We start from the raw sequence: 21,230 nt of genomic DNA on the forward strand, positions 1-21,230 counted from the left end.
CATACAATCAACTGCCTGGACCTCCACATATTCACCCTGCTAGAATGTGAGCCTGTGTTTTCAAGGACCGTGAATGTTTCAAACCAGAGAATTAGATTGCTAAACTTAATTATTTAATGTCTGAACATGTAATGTAAATCAATATGTAAGTGCTATTATTTATCTATTATAAAAAACCTCTCCAGATCTAAAAGATTGATATAAAATATGTCATAAGACATGGACATTTCTTGGGTAAATGACTTCATTATTTATTTTTAAATATGCAAGTATCCAATATTTTATTGTATTTTTAGATATTGTTAGTATTCAATATTATGTTTAAATAAGAAAGTTTATTCACATTGTTTGTTGAAAGTTCTACAATGCCTCTGAGCTACCGTTTTCCTGAGTCACAAATAAATATATTTCCTAGGTGTTTCTTCCTTCCGCAACTCCTCATCCTTTCTCAAATGTAAACTAAATTATAATAGGACAACTAGTCAAGTGTCTTGAAATGTAGCTGCAGTGGATCAGTGGCATGTGGGAGAGACACCAAGTTCCTACTACATGTTCCAAGGAAAACTAGAGCCACTGCACAGAACTCACAGCCCAGTGATATGCCAAACCCGTGAAAAATTGGCTTGTGAGTTGCTTATTGGCTAGTTTTTGGCTTGTAGCTTGTTGGTTGTTTGGCTGGTAGCTTGTTGCTTCTTTCTTTTGATCGGCTCCTGGCAAGCAGGGGCAAGGATGGGGGGGCAAGCAGAGGCAAGGGGCAAGCAGGGGCAAGAAGGGGAGAGAGTTCGGTTGCACAGCAGGCGCACCACAGTCCCAGACTGCACACCGGGGGGATCTAGTCACCTAGAGTGTTGAGGTTCTTAAGCACTGGCTTGTTTTGAAATGGGATTAGCTTGATTTTTGGCTTATTGTGAAAGTCGGGGTGCTTATTTACCACGTGAAAGTTGGCAACTGTGCCCAGTGGGAGAGGGAGCTATTGTGTATTTAGGTCACTTGCAGGCCCTCCAAATCCAGAAAGCTCAAGTTGACAAAGTTGTAATGCATGAGTTTTTCTAAATACTAATGCGCTATCACAAAAATGCAAGGGGTCTCAGCCTCAGAAATTTTCTTTTTAAGATTGAGCTGGGTCACTGAGGGGCACTGTCTTTTAATGAAGCTGCTGTGGCCTCCTATTGCTCCACTCGGCTCCACTTCGCCATCAACAGAGGCTCCATCACCACCCCACAACACCTAGCTCCAGTTACTGCCTCCCTACTGGTTGATTGTTTGGGAGCTGAGAGCCAATCAGGTTCTGACTAGGCCCACCCCACCCTCACCCCCAGCAGTGGCAGGGGCAGGGCACACGCCGGACAATGGGGAGGAAGTAACCAGAGCTGTCATGACAGAAGGGCAGCCAGGCCAAATTTGAGTGGCATTGCAACCTAGCACTTGGGCTCCTGCTCCCAGTCCCAGGGTCCACTCTGAGATTTCAGGAGTATGTGAGACGGGGTTCATATACGTGAGTCTCACAGCTCATGTGTGAGACTTGAGGTATCTGCCAAATCCTGGGCTGTTCCAGAGCCCTGGCATAATTTAGATGGTGCTGGGGAGCTGTCTATATGACAGCAGTCTCTTGGGGCTGCACGGCGCAGTGCAGCACTGGCCAGCATCTCCACTGAGGTTATGCCCCCAAGATGGCCCTCTCACCCTCACAGTCCCACCTTGGTGCACCCCCTATGCCAAAGCTTGCCAAGGGGTTCTCAGAAGGCTGCCTTACAGGTGTCTTCCACAGTGTCTGCACCAGGGAGATCCTCTCCCGGACAAACGAGACACCTTTGCCCACTCCAACGTTTATACATGGCATAAAGGGCCCAGAGCCAATGTGAGGTGCTTACCAATGTGTTTGGGCTTTGTGTGGGCAATAAGCAAGGGCTGGGAGAGATGGAATTCATTTATCCCACTACCTGCAGGCAGGCCACAGAGCTGTAGAGCAATTCCTCCATACTCGTTACTCCAGCCCGTATGCTGGAGGAGTGACCCCTCTGCAAATCCTGCATAGGATTTTAGGATCAATGGATTTGCACGGGCAAATGTCCCATGCTGCACACTGGCCAACCATCCCTCCTCTCATATGCGCTTGCCCATTTGGGGCTGATGCATTGCTTTTGGAGCTTATATAGAGCCCCCTTCTGTGGTGCAGAGAGTTCTGAGGCCCCCTTTATGTGGATGGTCTGTCTGTACCACTCCCTCTTCCCTGCACACCCTACACAGGAATGCATACCCTCAGACATGGGTGAATTGTATTTTAGGAGCATCTGATCTTACATCTAATAAAACATGTCAGAGAAGGACTAGGGGGGAAAGGTGACACAGAAAGAGACCACTACATAAAGGTTTTGTGTGGCTTCCTATATGGTTCAACTTCCTTTCCCACAATGGAAGTTGTGAAAGGAAAAGGAGAGAAAACAGAAGAACAGAAACTTTGCAAGTTTAAAAAAAAAAATCATAAAATATATATCTAAGCAAAAACAATAGACTTGCATTCCTTTTTCACTTGCACCCCCACCCCACAAAGTCCTGGAACTTAACCCCTGCAAAAATGTTTTTAGTTTTAAACTATTACATTGTCTTTTTCCTGATGAAAACATTGATACTTTAATTCAGACTTTATTTAAAAATGGATCAAGCTTTTTTTGTCATGCAAAGTGCTATATTTCACTCCTAATGGAAATCATTAAACTTGGTTAAATACGTGATGAAGTAAAGAGGAGATAAATAGCTGTACATCTCATCAGATCATACACTAAAATGCCCTGATCAGAAAACCTAATATTTTAAATAGAGATGCTATAAAAGCTGCAAAACAAACAATTCCATTCATTGTCATCCGTGGTCACTACCGATGGGACAGGCTTTAAGATTTATGATAGTAGCAGGTACTGCAATGACAGTCTGTGTGGTTCTCTATCTTCACGTTGTCCTTAAGGGTAATCTTTTAAAAAGAAACACACACAAAATTACAATTAATTACACTGCTAAAACAAAATTCTTCATGCAAAGTTTTTCTGAAGCCTTTCTTTTCTCAACTAGATACTGTACAAATGTCTTTTGAGATATAGGTATTGGAATGGCACCTGAATCATGCATAGTATTACACTGGTTTTCTATAGCTCAGAGCCACAAAGCCTGAAGGCAAGGTTTTCAAAAGCACTTAGTGATTTTGAGTGCCTAACTTGGCACATCTTAGAGGGGCCTGTGTTTCAGAAACTGTCAAGCATCCACGCTCTGAAATGTCAAGCCTCTTTACGATATCTGAAGGTGGCCCCCCAAGCATGGAGACATTCAGAACAACTAGTAATTTAAAAAAAAATCTTGGCCAAAATATATTGGCTGAATGGGAGCAAGGATAATCTGGGTGAGCTAGAGCAGTGGTTTTCAATCAGGGGTACCACACCTCCATTCCTCCCTCGATGACCTTCAAACCACCTCCATGCTTGTCTATATGGAGCTGGCACAGAAGTTGGCTATGCTGTGCTCAATGGGTGTGCAGTTCTGCTACATGCCCACTATCCAGCCATTGTGGACTCACTAGATTGGTGGCTTTACACAGACCCACACCTCTGGGTGAATTTAAGGCTGTTATATGGACATGGGTTACAAACAGGGGTAGGTGAAAAACAGGCTTCATTGGAGGTATACTGGTACTATTTTTTACCCTACCTTAATAATCATTTCTTGTCCTGACTAATCTCCCTGCTGCTCAGAAGGGTTCTTGCCAATTCAGGGAATAGACAAGGGAAAGCACATCAAACAGAGTCAAACACCAATTGAGTAGTATTTAGGGTAATACTGCATGTCAAGGGGAATTGCCAAAAAAAAATAACCTGGGGGAAGGGCAAAAATTCAGGGCCAGACCTTCAGAAGGTATAAATCATTGCAGTACTATAGAAATCAGTGGAGCGCAAACAATTTATTCACACCAGCTGAGGATCCGGCCCTCAGTGTTTATCTAATGTTTAACATGCTAATTTCTTTAAAAGAATAGAAATCAGATGCTCAGAACGTAAGCGTCTAGGATTTTTTCCTCAAATGGTGGTTAAATGCCCAACGGCAGGAACATACTCTGCTCTATTCATTGACTTATGTTGTATCATAAAACAAGCTTAAACGGGTTTCGGTCTTGTCCTCACCTTTGTAAAGGCTTTTGCTACACAGCATGTTGCCTCTGATGTAATGTTCTTTGGAACCAGCATTGTCTTCTTTGATCTCATGGGAGTGGGATAAGCCCTGGAGAAACAACATCCTGTGCACTGGTAAATGGGAGCTCCTGGCTTTGAGAAGAACCTGTTCTCCCCTAGCTTGCATTCTGGACAACCTATCACAGATACATAAGTAACAGAAACTATAAACAAGCCACTGAAATGTTTCCCTATATACCATAGCCGATTTGAAGTTCGATTTTTATTTTCACTAACAGACAAAAAAAAAAGCACAACATGGGTTACGCCACTGGTCATCCCCGGTTATCATCTAACAACAGAAAGAAGGATTTTCTCTGTCGAGGGTTTGGAGCTCTGGAATACTCACAACTTGCAAGGCTACGTTCATGGCATCTTCCAAAATAAAACTCAAACATTTATTGCTCCCTTTCCATGTTTCTCATTAATTTTCTTTATGGGTGGCTTGTAAGTGAGCAGTGTACCCTGTCAGCCCTGGCCTCAGCATGGCCTTTACAGCAGGGTTTGTGAGCAAGCCTTGGAGGACAGCCTTACTGCTGTCTTCCACAATGCCTATGCCAGTGACTCTTCTACGAGGCTCCTGAGTCAGGGCCTTTTTACATGGTGTCTGTCATTTGACACCGCATAAGGGCCAGAGCAGGGGTAAGGATCTCACCCTGGGTGCGTTAGTTAGCATGAGATCAACTGCACAGGACTCAGGGGGAGAGAAAAAATGACGATAAATTTAAAATACTCTAAAACTGACCTAAAATAGCTTTTCTATAAAATATAATGACTTTAAAATCCACTATCCCAGGATCGACGAGGGGTAGATGCATATGCTGTGTGTTATCATGAGAAGCCGTGGCTCTTTCCTTTCCTATGTTATAAAGCTGCCATTTGTAACCCTGAAGGGTCACAAGTAGACTTTCAACTTGCTCTGGTTCAGGAATTAATATTACCCACCAGCACCTGAGGGCAGTGTCATTTGGGGGAAATCTCACGTTTGGGAAAATTCCTGCATTTGGGGGAAGAAAAGGAAATATTTTTATGGCAGACTAGCTTAGGGAGTGTTTTTTAATAATGATAGCAGCTTGAAGCTTCTTATAAGTTTGGAATGATAGAAATTGTCCTAGTAGAGAAGGATTAGTAGGTAGAGGGCAGGTGAAGTGGGCAAAAGTCATATGTGTGGGATGGATAGACTGGGTTGGTTTCACAAAATGAAAAACATGCTGGGGGGTACGTCCACAGAGATTATGTGTACCAGCATAGCCCCGTAGGGTTGACGTATCCTATACGGACAGAAGGGATGTAGGAACACACCTCGTTAGCTATGGTGACCGGAAGCCCTCTTCCGTCAACATAGCTGTGTCTACACTGAGTATCATGCTGGCACAGCTACCTGTCAGGTGTGTAGTTTTTTCCCACCCTTGACCCATGTGGCTATACTGATGTAACTTTTCAGTGTAGATCAGGGCCAAGTTGCAGCTGAACAAAGAGGATTTTCTGTTTGTAAAACTCTGAACTGAACAATGTGGTAAGAGATGTCTCAGTGTTAGATGCAATGTACATAGTGGCATTTAAATGAATATGTAATATATCACTACAGCATTATATTTTCATTTCATGTTCATATTACAGTCTAGCATATCAAGAAATGTATCTGACAGACAAGATTTATGACCACAGTATACAGTGAGTGGAAATTTAATTAATGTTTTTATTGATACACATGTGATGTTTGTATTGTTATTTCTGAATGTTAAAGGTAGCTCACCCTGCATGAGGAACTCTCCATCAGGAAAAGAATGAAGAATATGCAGAAATACGGACAACATGACTAGAGTGACCGCTGCGTACTTCCCATAGTAATCCATGATTCTTCTGCAAAGAACAGACAGAAACAAAGTCTTCATCTAACATTCTTGCATTATTGTCATTGGAAACACCATCAGCTATAGAGATTATTTAGAATGATGATTAGAAACTGCAAATGTATTGTACTACTGTTCATTTTACAGCCTTACATCATCATCATCATCTTAACAATAATAGTTTCTATCTTTGTATTTTTAATACATTTTTCTGGATGTCAACACAAACATAAAATATAAACGATGTAACTGGCTAATATTTATGGTAGGTTCAGGGAAAACAGAGAAGCAAATATCTGTAGTCTGACCAGGATAAGGAACCTTGACAGGATTTTCAGTTAAAATAATTGCATAATTAGCACATGAAATTTCAGGCTAAGGGTCCGATTCTCACCCCTACTCTGACCCCTTAGGGGCCAGAGCAGCATAAAGGGACCCTCAAAGCCTCATATCCATCTGGGATAGGTTTACCTTGGTGCAGGCACCACAGAAGGCTGCCTCCTGAGCACCACAAACCCAGGCAGAGGTGACACTCGGGGTGAGGCTGGGAGCAGAAGGGTGGCATGCCGGGGAAGTTGAAACAGTGTAGTAGGCAGAGATTCCAGGCAGCACAGCAGAGGGATGCTGCCATCAATCAGACAGTCCCCGGGGTTCTCAAAGTTATACCAGCAGCTTCTCTAGCCCCAAGACCAGCTCAGAATCAGAAGGGGGTAAAGGTAGTTTAAAGCTATTGTCACAGAGTGGGTGGCCGCTGCAGATGAAGCAGGTCTCGCTCCCTTATGCCAGAGCAGATGCTGTCAGTTTGGCCAATTAAGAGGATGGAGCAGCACCTAGGGCTAAAAAAGATCCGGGGGAGCCCTGCGGAAAGTCAGTCAGGAGACTGGAGGAGAAGATCTCTGGGGAAAGCTGCTGAGAGCAGAAAGCTCTCTGCAGGCCCTCCCTGGAAAGAGAGGGAAGTTATCAGCAAGCCAGTGGAGGAGCTAGCCTGAGTCAAAGCCAGTGCCAGAAGGCCAAAGAGGGCTAGGAAGCCAGAGGAGGGGCTATCCTGCTGACTCTCCTGACCCAGAGAGCCATGGAGAGGGCTGAAGGCAGACAGCGGCAGGGGCAGCTGCCTCCTGGCTCTCAGAGCTGGACAGCTGAAGCTGGAGGGCCAAAGGGGGCTGAAGGTGTGGTGTGTTGAGTTGAAGTGTGGTGAGTTTTCCTGGGGCTCTATCTCTACTTGATGGATTGTCTGGACTATGGTTATGGGGCTTGGGTTATGGTTTTTGTGCACAGGGCTTTCTTTTGTAATAAATGAACCCTACGAGGGCTACTTGTACTTGGAAAAACTGTGGGGACTATTTCTGGGGACTCTAAAGGAGAGAAACTGATGCAGGTGCACCAGGTATGCTGCAGCCTGCCACAAGAGGGTGCTCCAAATGGGGCTGCCTTGAGACGGCCACCATAACTCCCCTCCGTCTGGGCTGTGAGCGCTTTCAGACACACAGCACAGAATCTCACCCCAAGTGCTTTTCTTATCTAGCCTGTGGTTTGTTTGGTTTTTTTTAAACTTTCACTGAGGAGGAAAATGAAGCCTCAATATTCTCTCTATCCTAACTTCAGGTGTGCCATGCTAATAAAGGTTACTCATTTTGGAACAAACAGAATCAGCAGGAAACTTTTTGACAAGTACTTTGGGGTTTCTTGCATCTTCCTCTGAAGCATCTGCTACTGGCCACTGTTGGAGACAATATTAGACTAGCTGGACCATGATTCTGATCCAGCATGGCAATTCCTATGACAAAATTCAGGCTGACTTTCTCTTGCAGAGTCCAATCTCAGAGTTGGGGTCATTTGACATGGAAGGGTCCTGCACACTTCTTCAAACATTAGGTGGACTAAAGATAAGTGTTAAAGTCTTGTGTTAATCTGCACTATACATATAGAATCTACAGTGCTGAACATTTCAGCTATTGTAAATCAGTTGGCCATTTTTCAACATACATAGCATCTTTAGCATGAGGTCTGCAAACTTTCTTCTCAAGCACTAAACTTCTTTACTGCTTGTCAACCAAAATGTGGCCATTCAGCCCAGCTAAATTTACTTTTGTTCCAGTCTATCTCAGAAAACAAGCTATAGCGGCAATTACCCATTTTAAAATAACTCTCCTAGAATGGATAGACCTAGACCTTTCTTTTTGAAGTGAATTGAAGTTATTTATATCCTGTGCTGAGATAATGGAGTCCATGGAGAAAAGCATTATATAAAGGAGAGCTAAGTACTACATTCTACAACTAATGCAATCTGGTCAGATAGTAAATAAAGGTAGTGCTCTTTTGGTCTACCAGGGCTCAACCAGGATTCAGTTTAAGGATTTTATTTCAGGTCTCTTTACAACTGTCAGAGGGATAGCCGTGTTAGTCTGGATCTGTAAAAAGCAACAGAAAGTCCTGTGGCACCTTTAAGACTAACAGATGTATTGGAGCATAAGCTTTCGTGGGTGAATACCCACTTCGTCAGCTGCAACGACGAAGTGGGCATTCACCCACGAAAGCTTATGCTCCAATACATCTGTTAGTCTTGAAGGTGCCACAGGACTCTCAGTTGCTCTTTACAACTGACACACCCAATAGCTTATACCAATGAATCCTTCATTCCCATTGTAGACTCCCCTGTCAGGGGGTTCTGAATGACTCTTACATCCAAATTATTCCACTGTCATGTATTCACACTACAGCCCCAATCCTGCAGCTGGGTCCTCTAGAACAGATGCCTGCAGTTGCACACAGCTCCACTGGCTTTTCTGGGCTAAGCTCAGGCACTGGAGTCTGTGCTAGCAGATCCAGTTGCAGAAGCAGAGTCTAAGCCTGTGAGCTAAATACATACATAATTTTTAAACAGAAAACCACACTGTGCATAGGTAGTAAAAAAAATAATTCTATATCAATTAACTTTTTGTACTTTAACTTTTTCTTTATCAACACTGCTACTAAATGATAATGATCCCCGACGCAGGGATCATACCAAAAACTATCACTGGGACACTAAATTTTAGCTAAAGGGATCTTCTAAAAATACAGAGGCAATCAAAATAACACTAAAGCCAAAAATGAAGAAATTAAAGCCCTTAGACTTCTCGTGCAGGTTACGTAAGCATCCCGTAACAGTCACAGAAGGCATGCATAGCCCTGATAGCAGAAAGGAAGTGGGGAAAGAGTAGAGGTAAATGACAAGTATCCTCCAGATAATGGCAATCCGAATCTAATGAAGGCACCAGAAAGGAACAAAAATTAAACAGACAATGTGCAAGGTGGAAATTAGCAGAGTGAAGTGAACTTTGAAGAGCAAATAGTCAAAGACATAAAAACAAATAACAAGAAATTAAAGTATAGCTGAAGCAGTGCTCAAAACCATGTAGTAAAATATGTAAAAGCCAGTTTTATGAAATCAGCATTATAAAAAGAGGTAGGGTGAGATCTTCATCCCATTCTCGCTCCTTTACACTGTTTAAAAGGGCCAGAGTATCCTAAAAGGGCTCGAAGTTCAGTATCTGGCTGGGTGAGGATTCCTCCTAGCACAAGCATAGCAGAAGAAACTGTAAGGCTGCTTCTTGCAAGCTCTGGCATAAGTGGTGTACCAGGGGTGAGAGGTGTAACAACCTGCCTGAAATTGGGAAGAAGCAGCACAGGCTGCAAGAAGGAAGAGTTTGGAGGAGGCGGCACCAGGAAGCCAATCTGTGCACATGGTTAGAATGCTAGACACAGCTGCAGCATTTCTGTAAATATTATTCGTAATACAGAGCCAGTTTAGTTTTAGAAACATGGAGTCCTCTCATGTTATTACCCAGTACGTGGCACATGAAACATGGTGGCAATGGCCAGTCTACAATAAAAGCATTCTGAGGCCAGAGACAAATGTGAGCTGTCAATAAAAAAAACCCATGAAACAAGAGACATTATCATTTGCAGCTTATAGTAGTTGATGTACAGGAGTACCACCTGTACACTGTGGCTGGGCAGCAGGGCAGTGCAAACCGTGGATTTGATCACAGTACAACACCAGAATATCCTCACCATGAAAGAGGAAGGAGAACAGTCCCCCTATCCAGCATTCTAACAGAGTATAAGGACATATTTCAAGGAGATGGACACCGAGGGCAAGCTGAAGTTAGAAATAGACTTGCCAATGCAGCCTGTGAGACTACCAAAATGTAGAATTGCATTAGCCTTGGTGGAGCCAGTGAAGAAGAAACTGGCAAGTCTACAAAGAACCACTGTTGTACCTGTTGAAACTAGCAGCATGGGTCAGCAGCCTAGTAATAGTGAGACAACCTTTGGGTAAATGGAGGGTCTGCATTGATCCAAAAGCACTTAACAGAGCATTGAAAGGAAGTCAGTGCCCATCACCAGCCATGGAAGACGTACTCCCCAATTTAACTAGTGCAAAAGTGTTCCCTGTTTGATGTCAAGAATAGGCTCTGGCATATTGAGCCACATGAGCCTCCTGAAAACCTTTGCCACAGCTTTCGGCACGTATCACTGGCTACAAATGCCTACAGGCATCAGCCCAGCCCCAGAGTTGTTCCAGTGTAAATCGAACCAGACACAGAGGGACTCCCAGGTGTTAAGGCAGTAGCTGATGACATTTGGAGAGGTCAAGGAAGAGCCAATCCAGGACCATTATACCAAGCTGCAACAACTCCTATTCAGGTGCCAGGAGCAGGAAATTAGGCAGTATGTAGACAAGCTGAAGCTGAGGAGAACTGGGGTCTGCTACATCTGACATATGTTGATTTCGTGGCATCCGGCCAGCCCCTGGAGAAGTGAGAGACACTAAGAAAATACCCAGACTGTTGGGATGATGCCAGATTGGTGTGGCCATACTGAATAAATGGTTAGAGCATAACTTGATATGACTTAAATATGGCTGAACGGCTGCAGAGGATCCTGGGAGCAGGTTCCCTTTAAGCAGAAGCAGATTTGATAAAGAACTGGCAATGTGTGCATGTACAATTGATATTGAACCTATTGATTGGCAAATATGGGCCCATGCAAAAGTAAATATCTCATGTATAAAGTTCCAGCATGGATCACAGGTCGACCTGGTTGTAGTGACCTTACAGCAAGGACACCATGCAGAGAGCCAGAGTGAATGATTAATGAGTAAGTAAATGTGGGGTGATCTTCGTTTGGTACCACTCCACAAGCCCCTTCTAAAATACTAATCAGGTTAAAAAAAAGGAACCACATGCCCACTGGGCATGCTTTTAAAACATGTAACTCCTTTGAGGAAAAAGAGTATAAGAATCAAAGTAAATTACTATGGTTGGGATTCCTTAATTAATGATTGAAAAAGCAACACTGCTAGACAGAGTAGCCAAAACTCTACTCTGTGAGCTTGAGTAGGACTGTGAACCAGAGGGGTCTCAAGGCAACCAAGGCCTTGCCTCGAGGAAATCCGAGACAGACCAGAAGGCTGAGAAGAACAGACCAGGAGGAAAGAAGCCGTCTATAAAATTGGTAACCACCTTCTCTGTTTGCCAAGCAGAAACTGTGTGAGACTAGCACAGGGCCTGTTTGTGTATGTTTGTAAAAGAGAGACTCCTTAAGAGAAATGTATAGCTCTTAATGTCTATCATAGAAGTTATGTGCTTAATATAACCCTTTACCGCTTGTATAATTCCTTCTCAATGAACTGCTATGTATTGAAGATAATTACTGTGGACCTTTTTCACTGTGTCACGGAGTCCCCGGGCATTGCTCTGGAACTGCTCCCCACAAAGCCAGTCAGGACTTTGGGGAGCCTCCTCTCCCTTGGAGCAGACTGTCTTCAGGGCAAGAAGCTCACACGGCTTCACCTTCCTGGGTCTCTCCTTGGAGCATTCAGCATATGCCTCTCCGTGCGCTTCCCACAGCGAGTCCACCCAGGCAGGGTCCTGGGGAAGCCAGAGGGTCCAGCATGCACCCCCACTTCGCAGTCAGACGTGACTCTTAGCCAGCCAGTAAAACAGAGGTTTATTAGATGACAGGAACACAATCTAAACCAGAGTTTGTAGGTACAGAGAACAGGACCCCTCAGCTGGGTCCATTCTGGGGCCCAGCGAGGCAGACAACCCCATCTGCCCTCAGTTCCCGTCCCCAGCCAGCTCCAAACTGAAACCCCCCCCTCCAGCCTCTCCTTTCTGGCCTTTGTCTCTTTCCTGGGCCAATAAAAGGGTCACCTGATCTCTTTGTTCACCTTTAACTATTCCCTTGCAGGGGGAAGGGCCCCAGCCATTTGTTGCCAGGATACAGAGTGTCGGCCATTTATGCACACTGGAGACTTAAGAAATGCATAGAGGAAACTGAGGCACCCACACAGTATTCAGAGGAAACATTAAGAACAGTCCCACTTTGTCACACACTGGTATGACAGTAATCTGCTCCACCAGGAGCCAGTAAAAATCCATTTCAGGGGTAGTAGCACCCCCTGTTGTTAAAGAATGTAATGGGAATCCACTAATTTACAGGGACAGCCAACTATCTTTCCAGATTCTGTGCACACATATCAGAAGCCTGTGAACCCTTGACCCAGTTCACACACAATGACAGAGCATGGGACGGGTCAGAGACCCAAGAACAGGCATTTGGAAGAGTACCGAAATCCTAAGCAAGGCACTAGCCCTAAGTACTATAGTCCTGTGGAGCAGCTAGAGCTACCGTGTGAGGCCTCAGAGGGAAGCCTAGGAGCAGCACTGATGAGCTGCTGGCTTTGCATAACATTTGCTAGTGGAGCCCTAACAGACACAAAAATGGGATATGCTCAGATAGTAAAGAAGCTAATGGCTTCTCTGGAATGGGATGATTCTATCAGTTCCCTTTTGGGCACAAGGTGGACATGCAGTCTAATCATAAGCCATTAGAAAGCAGCATAAAGAAGCCACTGCTGAGTGCATCCAAGTGACTACAACACATGTTATTGAGACTCCAGCGTTATGAGGTGAGGATAAGATACTGTCCAGAAAAGTCCCAATGGGAGAAAGATACATTGAGCAGAGCATACTGTGACAGACCCAGACCAGTGGGGTACAGGAGTCTGGTAGAGGGCAAATATACTGGTCACTGGATGAGTAGTTTTCTGTTCCCTGAGTGACCAGAGCAGGGGCTGCACTAGAGTAATCAGGAACCTGCTAGAACCAGTTAAGGCAGGCAGACTAATTAGGACACCTGGAGCCAATTAAGAAGAAGCTGCTAGAATCAATTAAGGCAGGCTAATCAGGGCACCTGGGTTTTAAAAAGGAGCTCACTTCAGTTTGTGGTGTGAGTGTGAGGAGCTGGGAGCAAGAGGCGCAAGGAGTTGAGAATGAGAGGGTGTGTTGCTGGAGGACTGAGGAGCACAAGCGTTATCAGACCATCAGGAGGATGGTCCTGTGGTGAGAATAAGGAAGGTGTTTGGAGGAGGCAATGGGGAAGTAGCCCAGGGAGTTGTAGCTGTCATGCAGCTGTTACAGGAGGCACTATAGACAGCTGCAGTCCACAGGGCCCTGGGCTGGAACCCAGAGTAGAGGGCGGGCCTGGATTGCCCCCAAACCTCCCAATTGACCTGGACTGTGGGTTCTTCCAGTGGGGAAGGTCTCTGGGCTGTTCCCCAACCCACATGGTGAATCTCTGAGGCAAGAAAATCCATCAATAAGCGCAGGACCCACCAAGATAGAGGAGGAACTTTGTCACACTGGTGTCAGGGGTGGGATCTTGGGGTGCGTGGCGGAAGAAGGAGGGTGATTAAAAAACAACAACAAAACAAAAAAGGGAAAGGGTTTATTTTTTTTCACCACAATGGGTGACGTAGTGCAGGCACTGATACAAGCTATGGCAGCCCAGCAGGAGGTTACCCGTGTCCAGGCAGCCGCCCAACAGGAGTCAGTGAGGCTGCAGCAAGAGACTAATCGCCTGCTGATGGACCAGGCTGCTCAAGACCGAGCTATGTTGCGGGAACTGGTAAACCAGGTAAAGTCCCTTACAGAGCTGAATCGCAGCCACGATGGGACGCGGCTCATACGGGCTAGCCATTGGCTGCAGAAAATGACACGAGAGGATGATATAGAGGCATACCTTCTGGCCTTTGAAAGGACAGCCCTACGGGAGGCCTGGCTCGAGATCAGTGGTCTGGCATCCTTATCCCATTCCTGTGTGGGGAGGCCCAGAAGGCCTACCACGATCTGCCTGAAGAGGCTGCGGTAGACTACCCCCAGCTGAAAGCAGAGATCCTGGCCAGATCTGGGGTAACGACAGCAGTGCGGGCCCAGCAGTATCACGGGTTGGAGGTACCAGGAAGACAAAACCCCGCGGTCCCAATTATATGACCTCATCCATCTCACACCAAAGTGGTTGCAAACAGAGTCCCGGAGTCCGGAAGAGATACTAGCGGTTCTGGTCATCGACCGATACATGAGGGGACTACCACCAGACCTTCGTGCCTGGGTAAGCCAGAATGAACCCTCCACCTATGACGAGGCTGTCGCCCTGGTAGAGAGGCGAAGGACAGCGAGGGACTGACCCGACCAGTTAAGGAAGAGGCACCCCAGGTTAAACTAGCAGCACCAAGCCCTAAAGTTCGGGTGACTCGGCCACAAGGAGGGCTCAAGTGGAAAAAGAGAGAGGCTGAAGGCCCATCAGAGGCCACAAAGAGTCGGAGCACTGAGGGAGAAGAGGATCGTGATGTTAGACTGCCCAAACCAAGAGACCGGGGAACGCCTAGGGCTCCATACAGATGTTATGCCTGCAGGGAGTGGGGACACATAGCTGCACAGTGTCCCAATGCTGAGGAGCCTATGCAGTGTAACCTGGGGAACTGGGCAGATCCATGCTCCCTAATCCACCTTGTGGGGGTCTCACTAACCCCACATGTGTAAACCAGACCAGTGAAACTAAATGGGGTAGGGACCACGGCACTGGTTGATTCGGGAAGTGCTATCATGCTTATCTCAGGGAAGCTCGTGAAGCGTAGTCAGCTGCTGCAGGCTAAACGTACGGGGATAACATGTGTCCATGGGACAGTTAGTTACTACCCCACCATCCCAGTAAAAATCGAGATCCAAGGAAACACTACTGAGGTAGCAGCAGGTGTAGTCCCTAAACTCCCATTCCCGGTGCTCATAGGGAGGGACTTCCCAGGGTTTGGAAACTTACTCCCAGTAGGGGGATTGGAGAAAGATGGGGACCCTAAAATTGATGAGGCATCCACAGCAGACTGTCAACCCCCAATCTTCTCTGAAATATCCCCAGATTTGTTCTCCACTCCCAGACATGGTAGAAAGACAAAAAGGGAAAGAAGGTCAGCTAAGGCCTTGGGAACCCGAATACTGACCCAAAGCCAGAGTGTTGCTCTTGTAGGAAGGCGGACCCGCGCAGCTGAAAAAGAGGCCACGCAGGAGGGAGAAGCACCTGAGTCTGACCCCCACCCTAATGCTTCTGAACCAGTAGAGGCAACAGAGACTGGGCCCCTAGACCTTGGGCAGATTAGCCCCGGGAAAGGAAATTTTGGACGGGACCAGGCAGAAGACCCAAGGTATGACAACATTAGGAAGGAAGTGACTGAAATAGATGGGGTCCCCGTGGAAGGAAAAACCCAGGGACCAGGACCCTACTTCATAATGAAGAAGGATCTCTTATACAGGGTTGCACCAGTACAGGGGCAGAAGGTACAGCAGATCCTAGTACCTCAAAAACACCAGAATGCTGTATTAAGTCTTGCTCATAGTCAGCTTTTTGTGGGGCATTTAGGGGTAGAGAAGACCCTGGCACGAGTCCTACGACGGTTCTTCTGGCCTGGAGTACATGGAAGAAGTGCGGCGGTACTGTGCCTCCTGCCCGGAGTGTCAGCTGCACAGTCCCCGTCCCCACTTGAAGGCACCTTTAGTACCCCTTCCCATCATAGAGGTCCCCTTCGAGCAAATAGCCATCGACCTAGTGGGACCCCTGGAGAAGACAGCTCGGGGCCACCAATATATACTTGTTGTTTTGGACTATGCTACTCGCTACCCAGAAGCCGTCCCCCTGCGGAACACGGCCTCTAAAACTATAGCCAAAGAGCTGATGGCGATCTTTGCCCGAATGGGGCTACCGAAGGAGATATTAACCGACCAAGGAACCCCATTTATGTCAAAGCTAATGAAGGACCTCTGTACGCTGCTCCATATACATACCCTGAGAACTTCGGTCTACCATCCGCAGACTGATGGGTTGGTAGAAAGGTTTAACCGAACTCTCAAGGCTATGATAAGGAAGGTGGTAAGTCGGGACGGGAAGGATTGGGACCCCCTACTACCCTACCTTATGTTCGCTATCCGGGAGGTACCACAGGCCTCAACTGGGTTTTCCCCCTTCGAGTTATTATACGGGCGTCACCCCCATGGCATACTAGATATCGCCAAAGAGATCTGGGAAGAGGAACCCAATGAGGGGAGAAATATAATAGACCATGTAATGCAGATGCGAGACCGGATAGCCCGGGTTACCCCTATTGTACGGGAACATTTGGAGAAGGCACAGGAGGCCCAGCGAACCCATTACAATCGCCAGGCAAAAGTGCGACCGTTCCAACCAGGGGATCGGGTTATGGTGTTGGTACCCACGGCAGAAAGCAAGCTTCTGACCAAATGGCAGGGGCCCTATGAGGTGGTTTAACCCATGGGGGAATAACCTACAAGGTGCGGCACCCAGGACGCAGAAAACAAGAACAGATTTATCACGTTAACCTTCTGAAACCCTGGCATGCACAAGAGGCATGCACAAGGGTCCAAAAACACCTAACCCAGGAAAACAAGCCTTCCAAACAGGTGAGCGTGTCTCCCGATTTAACAACAGACCAGAAGAACGAGGTGTCTGAGATGATCTTCCAGAACCAAGATGTGTTCTCGACAAAACCGGGTTGAACAACCGAGACATATCACCACATCGTCACGAACCCTGGGGCAAGAGTAACAATGAGGCCCTATCGGGTGCCAGCAGCAAAAAGGGAGGAAATAAAAGCAAAGGAAAAAAAATGCTGGAGTTGGGGATCATCGAAGAATCCCACAGTCTGATGGACTATAGAACTAAGACTCTGCTTTTCTTGAGGAGTTCTCTTGTTGCAGCCTAGTGAAGGAACGACAGACAGTACACAGAAGCAGTTAAAAGAATGCCAAACTAGGCAGTCAGCTGGCTACACCGAAGGAGCCAAGGACCTGAGACCACTATGCACAAGTGAATGGGTCTGGGTTCAACCATCAAGTAGCGACACAAAGCAATTGCAAAAGGCAACAGTCCAAGCTGCAGTGGGACACAGGTCATGTGTGGTATCATTTTGGCAGCCGGTTTCAAGCGGAGTGCCCCAAGGGTCGGTCCTGGGGCCGGTTTTGTTTAATATCTTTATTAATGATCTGGAGGATGGTGTGGACTGCACTCTCAGCAAGTTTGCAGATGACACTAAACTAGGAGGCGTGGTAGATACACTAGAGGGTAGGGATTGGATACAGAGGGACCTAGACAAATTAGAGGATTGGGCCGAAAAAAACCTGATGAGGTTCAACAAGGACAAGTGCAGAGTCCTGCACTTAGGACGGAAGAATCCCATGCACTGCTACAGACTAGGGACCGAATGGCTAGGTAGCAGTTCTGCAGAAAAGGACCTAGGGGTCACAGTGGACGAGAAGCTGGATATGAGTCAACAGTGTGCTCTTGTTGCCAAGAAGGCTAACGGCATTTTGGGCTGTATAAGTAGGGGCATTGCCAGCAGATCGAGGAACGTGATCGTTCCCCTTTATTCAACACTGGTGAGGCCTCATCTGGAATACTGTGTCCAGTTTTGGGCCCCACACTACAAGAAGGATGTAGAAAAATTGGAAAGAGTCCAGCGGAGGGCAACAAAAATGATTAGGGGTCTGGAGCACATGACTTATGAGGAGAGGCTGAGGGAACTGGGATTGTTTAGTCTCCAGAAGAGAAGAATGAGGGGGGATTTGATAGCAGCCTTCAACTACCTGAAGGGGGGTTCCAAAGAGGATGGAGCTCGGCTGTTCTCAGTGGTGGCAGATGACAGAACAAGGAGTAATGGTCTCAAGTTGCAGTGGGGGAGGTCCAGGTTGGATATCAGGAAAAACAATTTCACTAGGAGGGTGGTGAAACACTGGAATGCGTTACCTAGGGAGGTGGTGGAGTCTCCTTCCTTGGAGGTTTTTAAGGCCCGGCTTGACAAAGCCCTGGCTGGGATGATTTAGCTGGGAATTGGTCCTGCTTTGAGCAGGGGGTTGGACTAGATGACCTCTTGAGGTCCCTTCCAACCCTGATATTCTATGATCTACAGGCTCAGGATAGCAGTGGAGATGAAACTGAAGACAACTGCAGATAGCCTTCACACCCAGACAGACAGGACTAAGGCAGGAGCAGGAGGACATAGAACAACCCCCAACCTTTAGCTGACCTCATGTAGGATAGTCATCAGAAAAGTGGTTTATGAGTAAGGATAAGATTTTTGTCATGGTTATTTTTAGTAAAAGTCACAGGTCACAGGCAATGAACAAAAATTCATGGAAGCCATGACCTGTCTGTGACTTTTGCTGCTGCAGCTCCATGGTTTCCCCTGCCACCGTGGTGGCTGGGAGCTGCAGGGTTCTCTCACAAACACACACACACACACACACACTCCCCGAGAGGCTGTCCCGGGTTGCTGGAACCCTGAGGAGGGCTCCCTGAGGAGGGCTCCCTGAGGAGGCTGTCGCTTGTCGCTGAAAACCTGCAGGGGGACCCTGAGGAGGCTGTCGCCTGTCCCCTGTCGCTGGAACCCTGCCAGGGCCCCACTAGCTGCCAGCTCCAGTCCTGCAGCCCCAGGGGCTGAAGCAGCTTCTGTGACTTCTGTGACCTCCATGACATAAATGTAGCCTCTTATTTATGAGCAATATAGGAGACAAAGTGGACACCATCCAACAGAATGAAGGCAGCAACAGGATGGAAGCAAGTCCCGTACCAACAGCAATAACACAATCAAGAAATGGGAGACTGGTTGGCGATCAGCACATTTGAAGGCGTATGAAGGCTAATCGGCCACAACAAGCAAGTAGTAAAGGCCAGGTGCCTATGGTGGGCTATGTAATAGTAATCTTTGGCAAATCAGCAAACACTGGTACAAAAGACACGCAATAACAACAATTGTTAAAAGGAAAGATTTCACAACCAGCATGGGTTGCAGAAGGAAAGAGTTGGGAGAAGACACTAGGGAGCCAGTCTGCATGTACATGACTTGAATCATAGAATATCAGGGTTGGAAGGGACCTCATCTAGTCCAACCCCCTTGTTCAAAGCAGGACAAATCCCCAGACAGTTTTTTTTTTTTTTTTTTTAAACCCAGTTCCCTAAATGGCCCCCTCAAGGATTGAGCTCACAACTGTGGGTTTAGCAGGCCCATGCTCAAACCACTGGGCTATCCCTCCCCTCACCATGCTAACTGCAGTTGCAGCATCCCTTTGAAATGACTATTAAGGGAATTATTTTGTTTTAGAAACATGGTGGACTCCTCTCAGGTTATTACCCAGCATGCAGTACATGAAACAGGAGGGTGTGTTGGGAGTGGGGACTGTGCTCTGCTCCTTAATCTGAAGTGGTCTCTCTATGTATGCTTCTGCTTAGTGTCCTCGGTCTCACACTATTTGTCTAATTGCAGTTTCTTCAGCTTCATCCACCTCCACTATTGGATACCACAGAAGAATGCCCCGTAATAAGCTTGTATCAGCATACAGCCACCTGGCCAGAGGCTCACACCAGTATCTTGGTGCAGCTTTCAGTCAAGGAGAGTAAAACCCAGGACTTGAACGCCTCACAGAAGAACACTGAACTGTATGATGGTTGTCTCAGCAGTTTCTGGATGATCATGGGATCAAGCAGACCAGACTGCAGCGCAGGGAGAAGATAAAGGGGCTCAAGGTGAAGTATTGGAAAACCAAGGATAAGAAGAAGAAATTCAATACTGCCCTGACAACCTGTCTGTTTAGTGATTAAATGGACCATTTTCTGAACAGTGGTGTAAGCATGGAGCCCTGTTTCTGCATGGACTCATTTATGGAGCTCAAACGGATGTATGCTCAGAACTCGGATGTCTGCGAAGACACACAAACACAAACACATACACACCCTCAGAGAGGCGGGTGGACCGCAGCTTCAGAAAGATGTGCAGCCTCAAATCACAGGCTTTCTTTCCTGATCTGGACCATGAAGAGCAGAGGGGAGTGGAAAGTCTCCTCGCAGAAGAACAAGGGGATGACACAGCCCCCCAGTCAGGTAATGTGGGTGCAGCCATCTTTATTATGAAGGATATTACAAAATATTTGGGTGGGGTTTACTCTATAATCCTAGCTGCTGCTTCAGGGGCAATTGCTGTGCCATTATGCTCCTCCAACCCACACTGGCACCCCTTTCCTTCCCTTTGCCCTCTCCCCATCTATGCTGCTTAAAATGGCAGACAAGCAGAGAAGAAAAAACTGCAAACTGTCAATTTACAATGACTGAATTCAGTAGCACTGTAAGCTGCCAGTTATTATGCCCAGCCCCTTTCCCAAAACTAAATTTTTACGTTCCAATTCTCCCAAAAATTAGCTCACCATTTCTTTTCCTGATAACATATCAGAGTTCACTTGCAAGAGCTGAATAAAGTTCTGGGACCAAGTTCTCTTCTCATTTGTATCAGTACAACCCTAAAAGGCAGAAGCCTCAGAACTGACCCAACATTTTAGGTTAATCGTCACCTATGAGAACGTTGAGTAAAAAGCGAATTTCTAGAAAAATATATCAACTTTTCCTCGTTCATAGCTAGCAATGGGGAAAAAATTACCTTATTTCAATGTGTTCAGTGCGGTCAGAGTAGTCGATGTAGAATCTGAAGGATGGTTTTAGTTTCTGTGTGGTGTCCCTGAAGCTTATATGTACCTTTCTGTCACTGTGGTAAGAAAAATTTTACCTTTCTTTTATACCATTAAAGTTAGATTGCACTCTTCCGCCTACATATAAGCCATAGGATCAACTGTGCATTCTGCCTAATGACTGAACATTACTTGATGTAATTACCATTACATCATTTTGATCTTATCTCAAACCCACTCTCACAGATCACTTTTTTTCATTATACAATGCAAGAAAGGTCAGCTTGTGGGCCCAACACTCAGTTCTGTTCACCATG

At 46.3% G+C, this 21,230-nt stretch overlaps 1 protein-coding gene across 1 annotated transcript; it reads right to left on the reverse strand.

Annotated features, from left to right (window-relative positions):
• Nucleotides 1-250: 250 nt before the first annotated feature.
• Nucleotides 251-20,988, reverse strand: CGA (glycoprotein hormones, alpha polypeptide). The gene is made up of 4 exons (XM_065587257.1): nucleotides 20,886-20,988; nucleotides 5,971-6,077; nucleotides 4,167-4,351; nucleotides 251-2,968 (listed from the first exon to the last, which is right to left on the reverse strand). Exons 2-4 carry the CDS (start codon nucleotides 6,068-6,070, stop codon nucleotides 2,891-2,893), a joined length of 363 nt encoding a protein of 120 aa, XP_065443329.1. The 5' UTR covers nucleotides 6,071-6,077; nucleotides 20,886-20,988; the 3' UTR covers nucleotides 251-2,890.
• Nucleotides 20,989-21,230: the final 242 nt, after the last annotated feature.

The sequence above is a fragment of the Chrysemys picta genome, chromosome 3 (assembly GCF_011386835.1).
Source record: "Chrysemys picta bellii isolate R12L10 chromosome 3, ASM1138683v2, whole genome shotgun sequence".
NCBI classification, from domain to species: domain Eukaryota; kingdom Metazoa; phylum Chordata; order Testudines; family Emydidae; genus Chrysemys; species Chrysemys picta.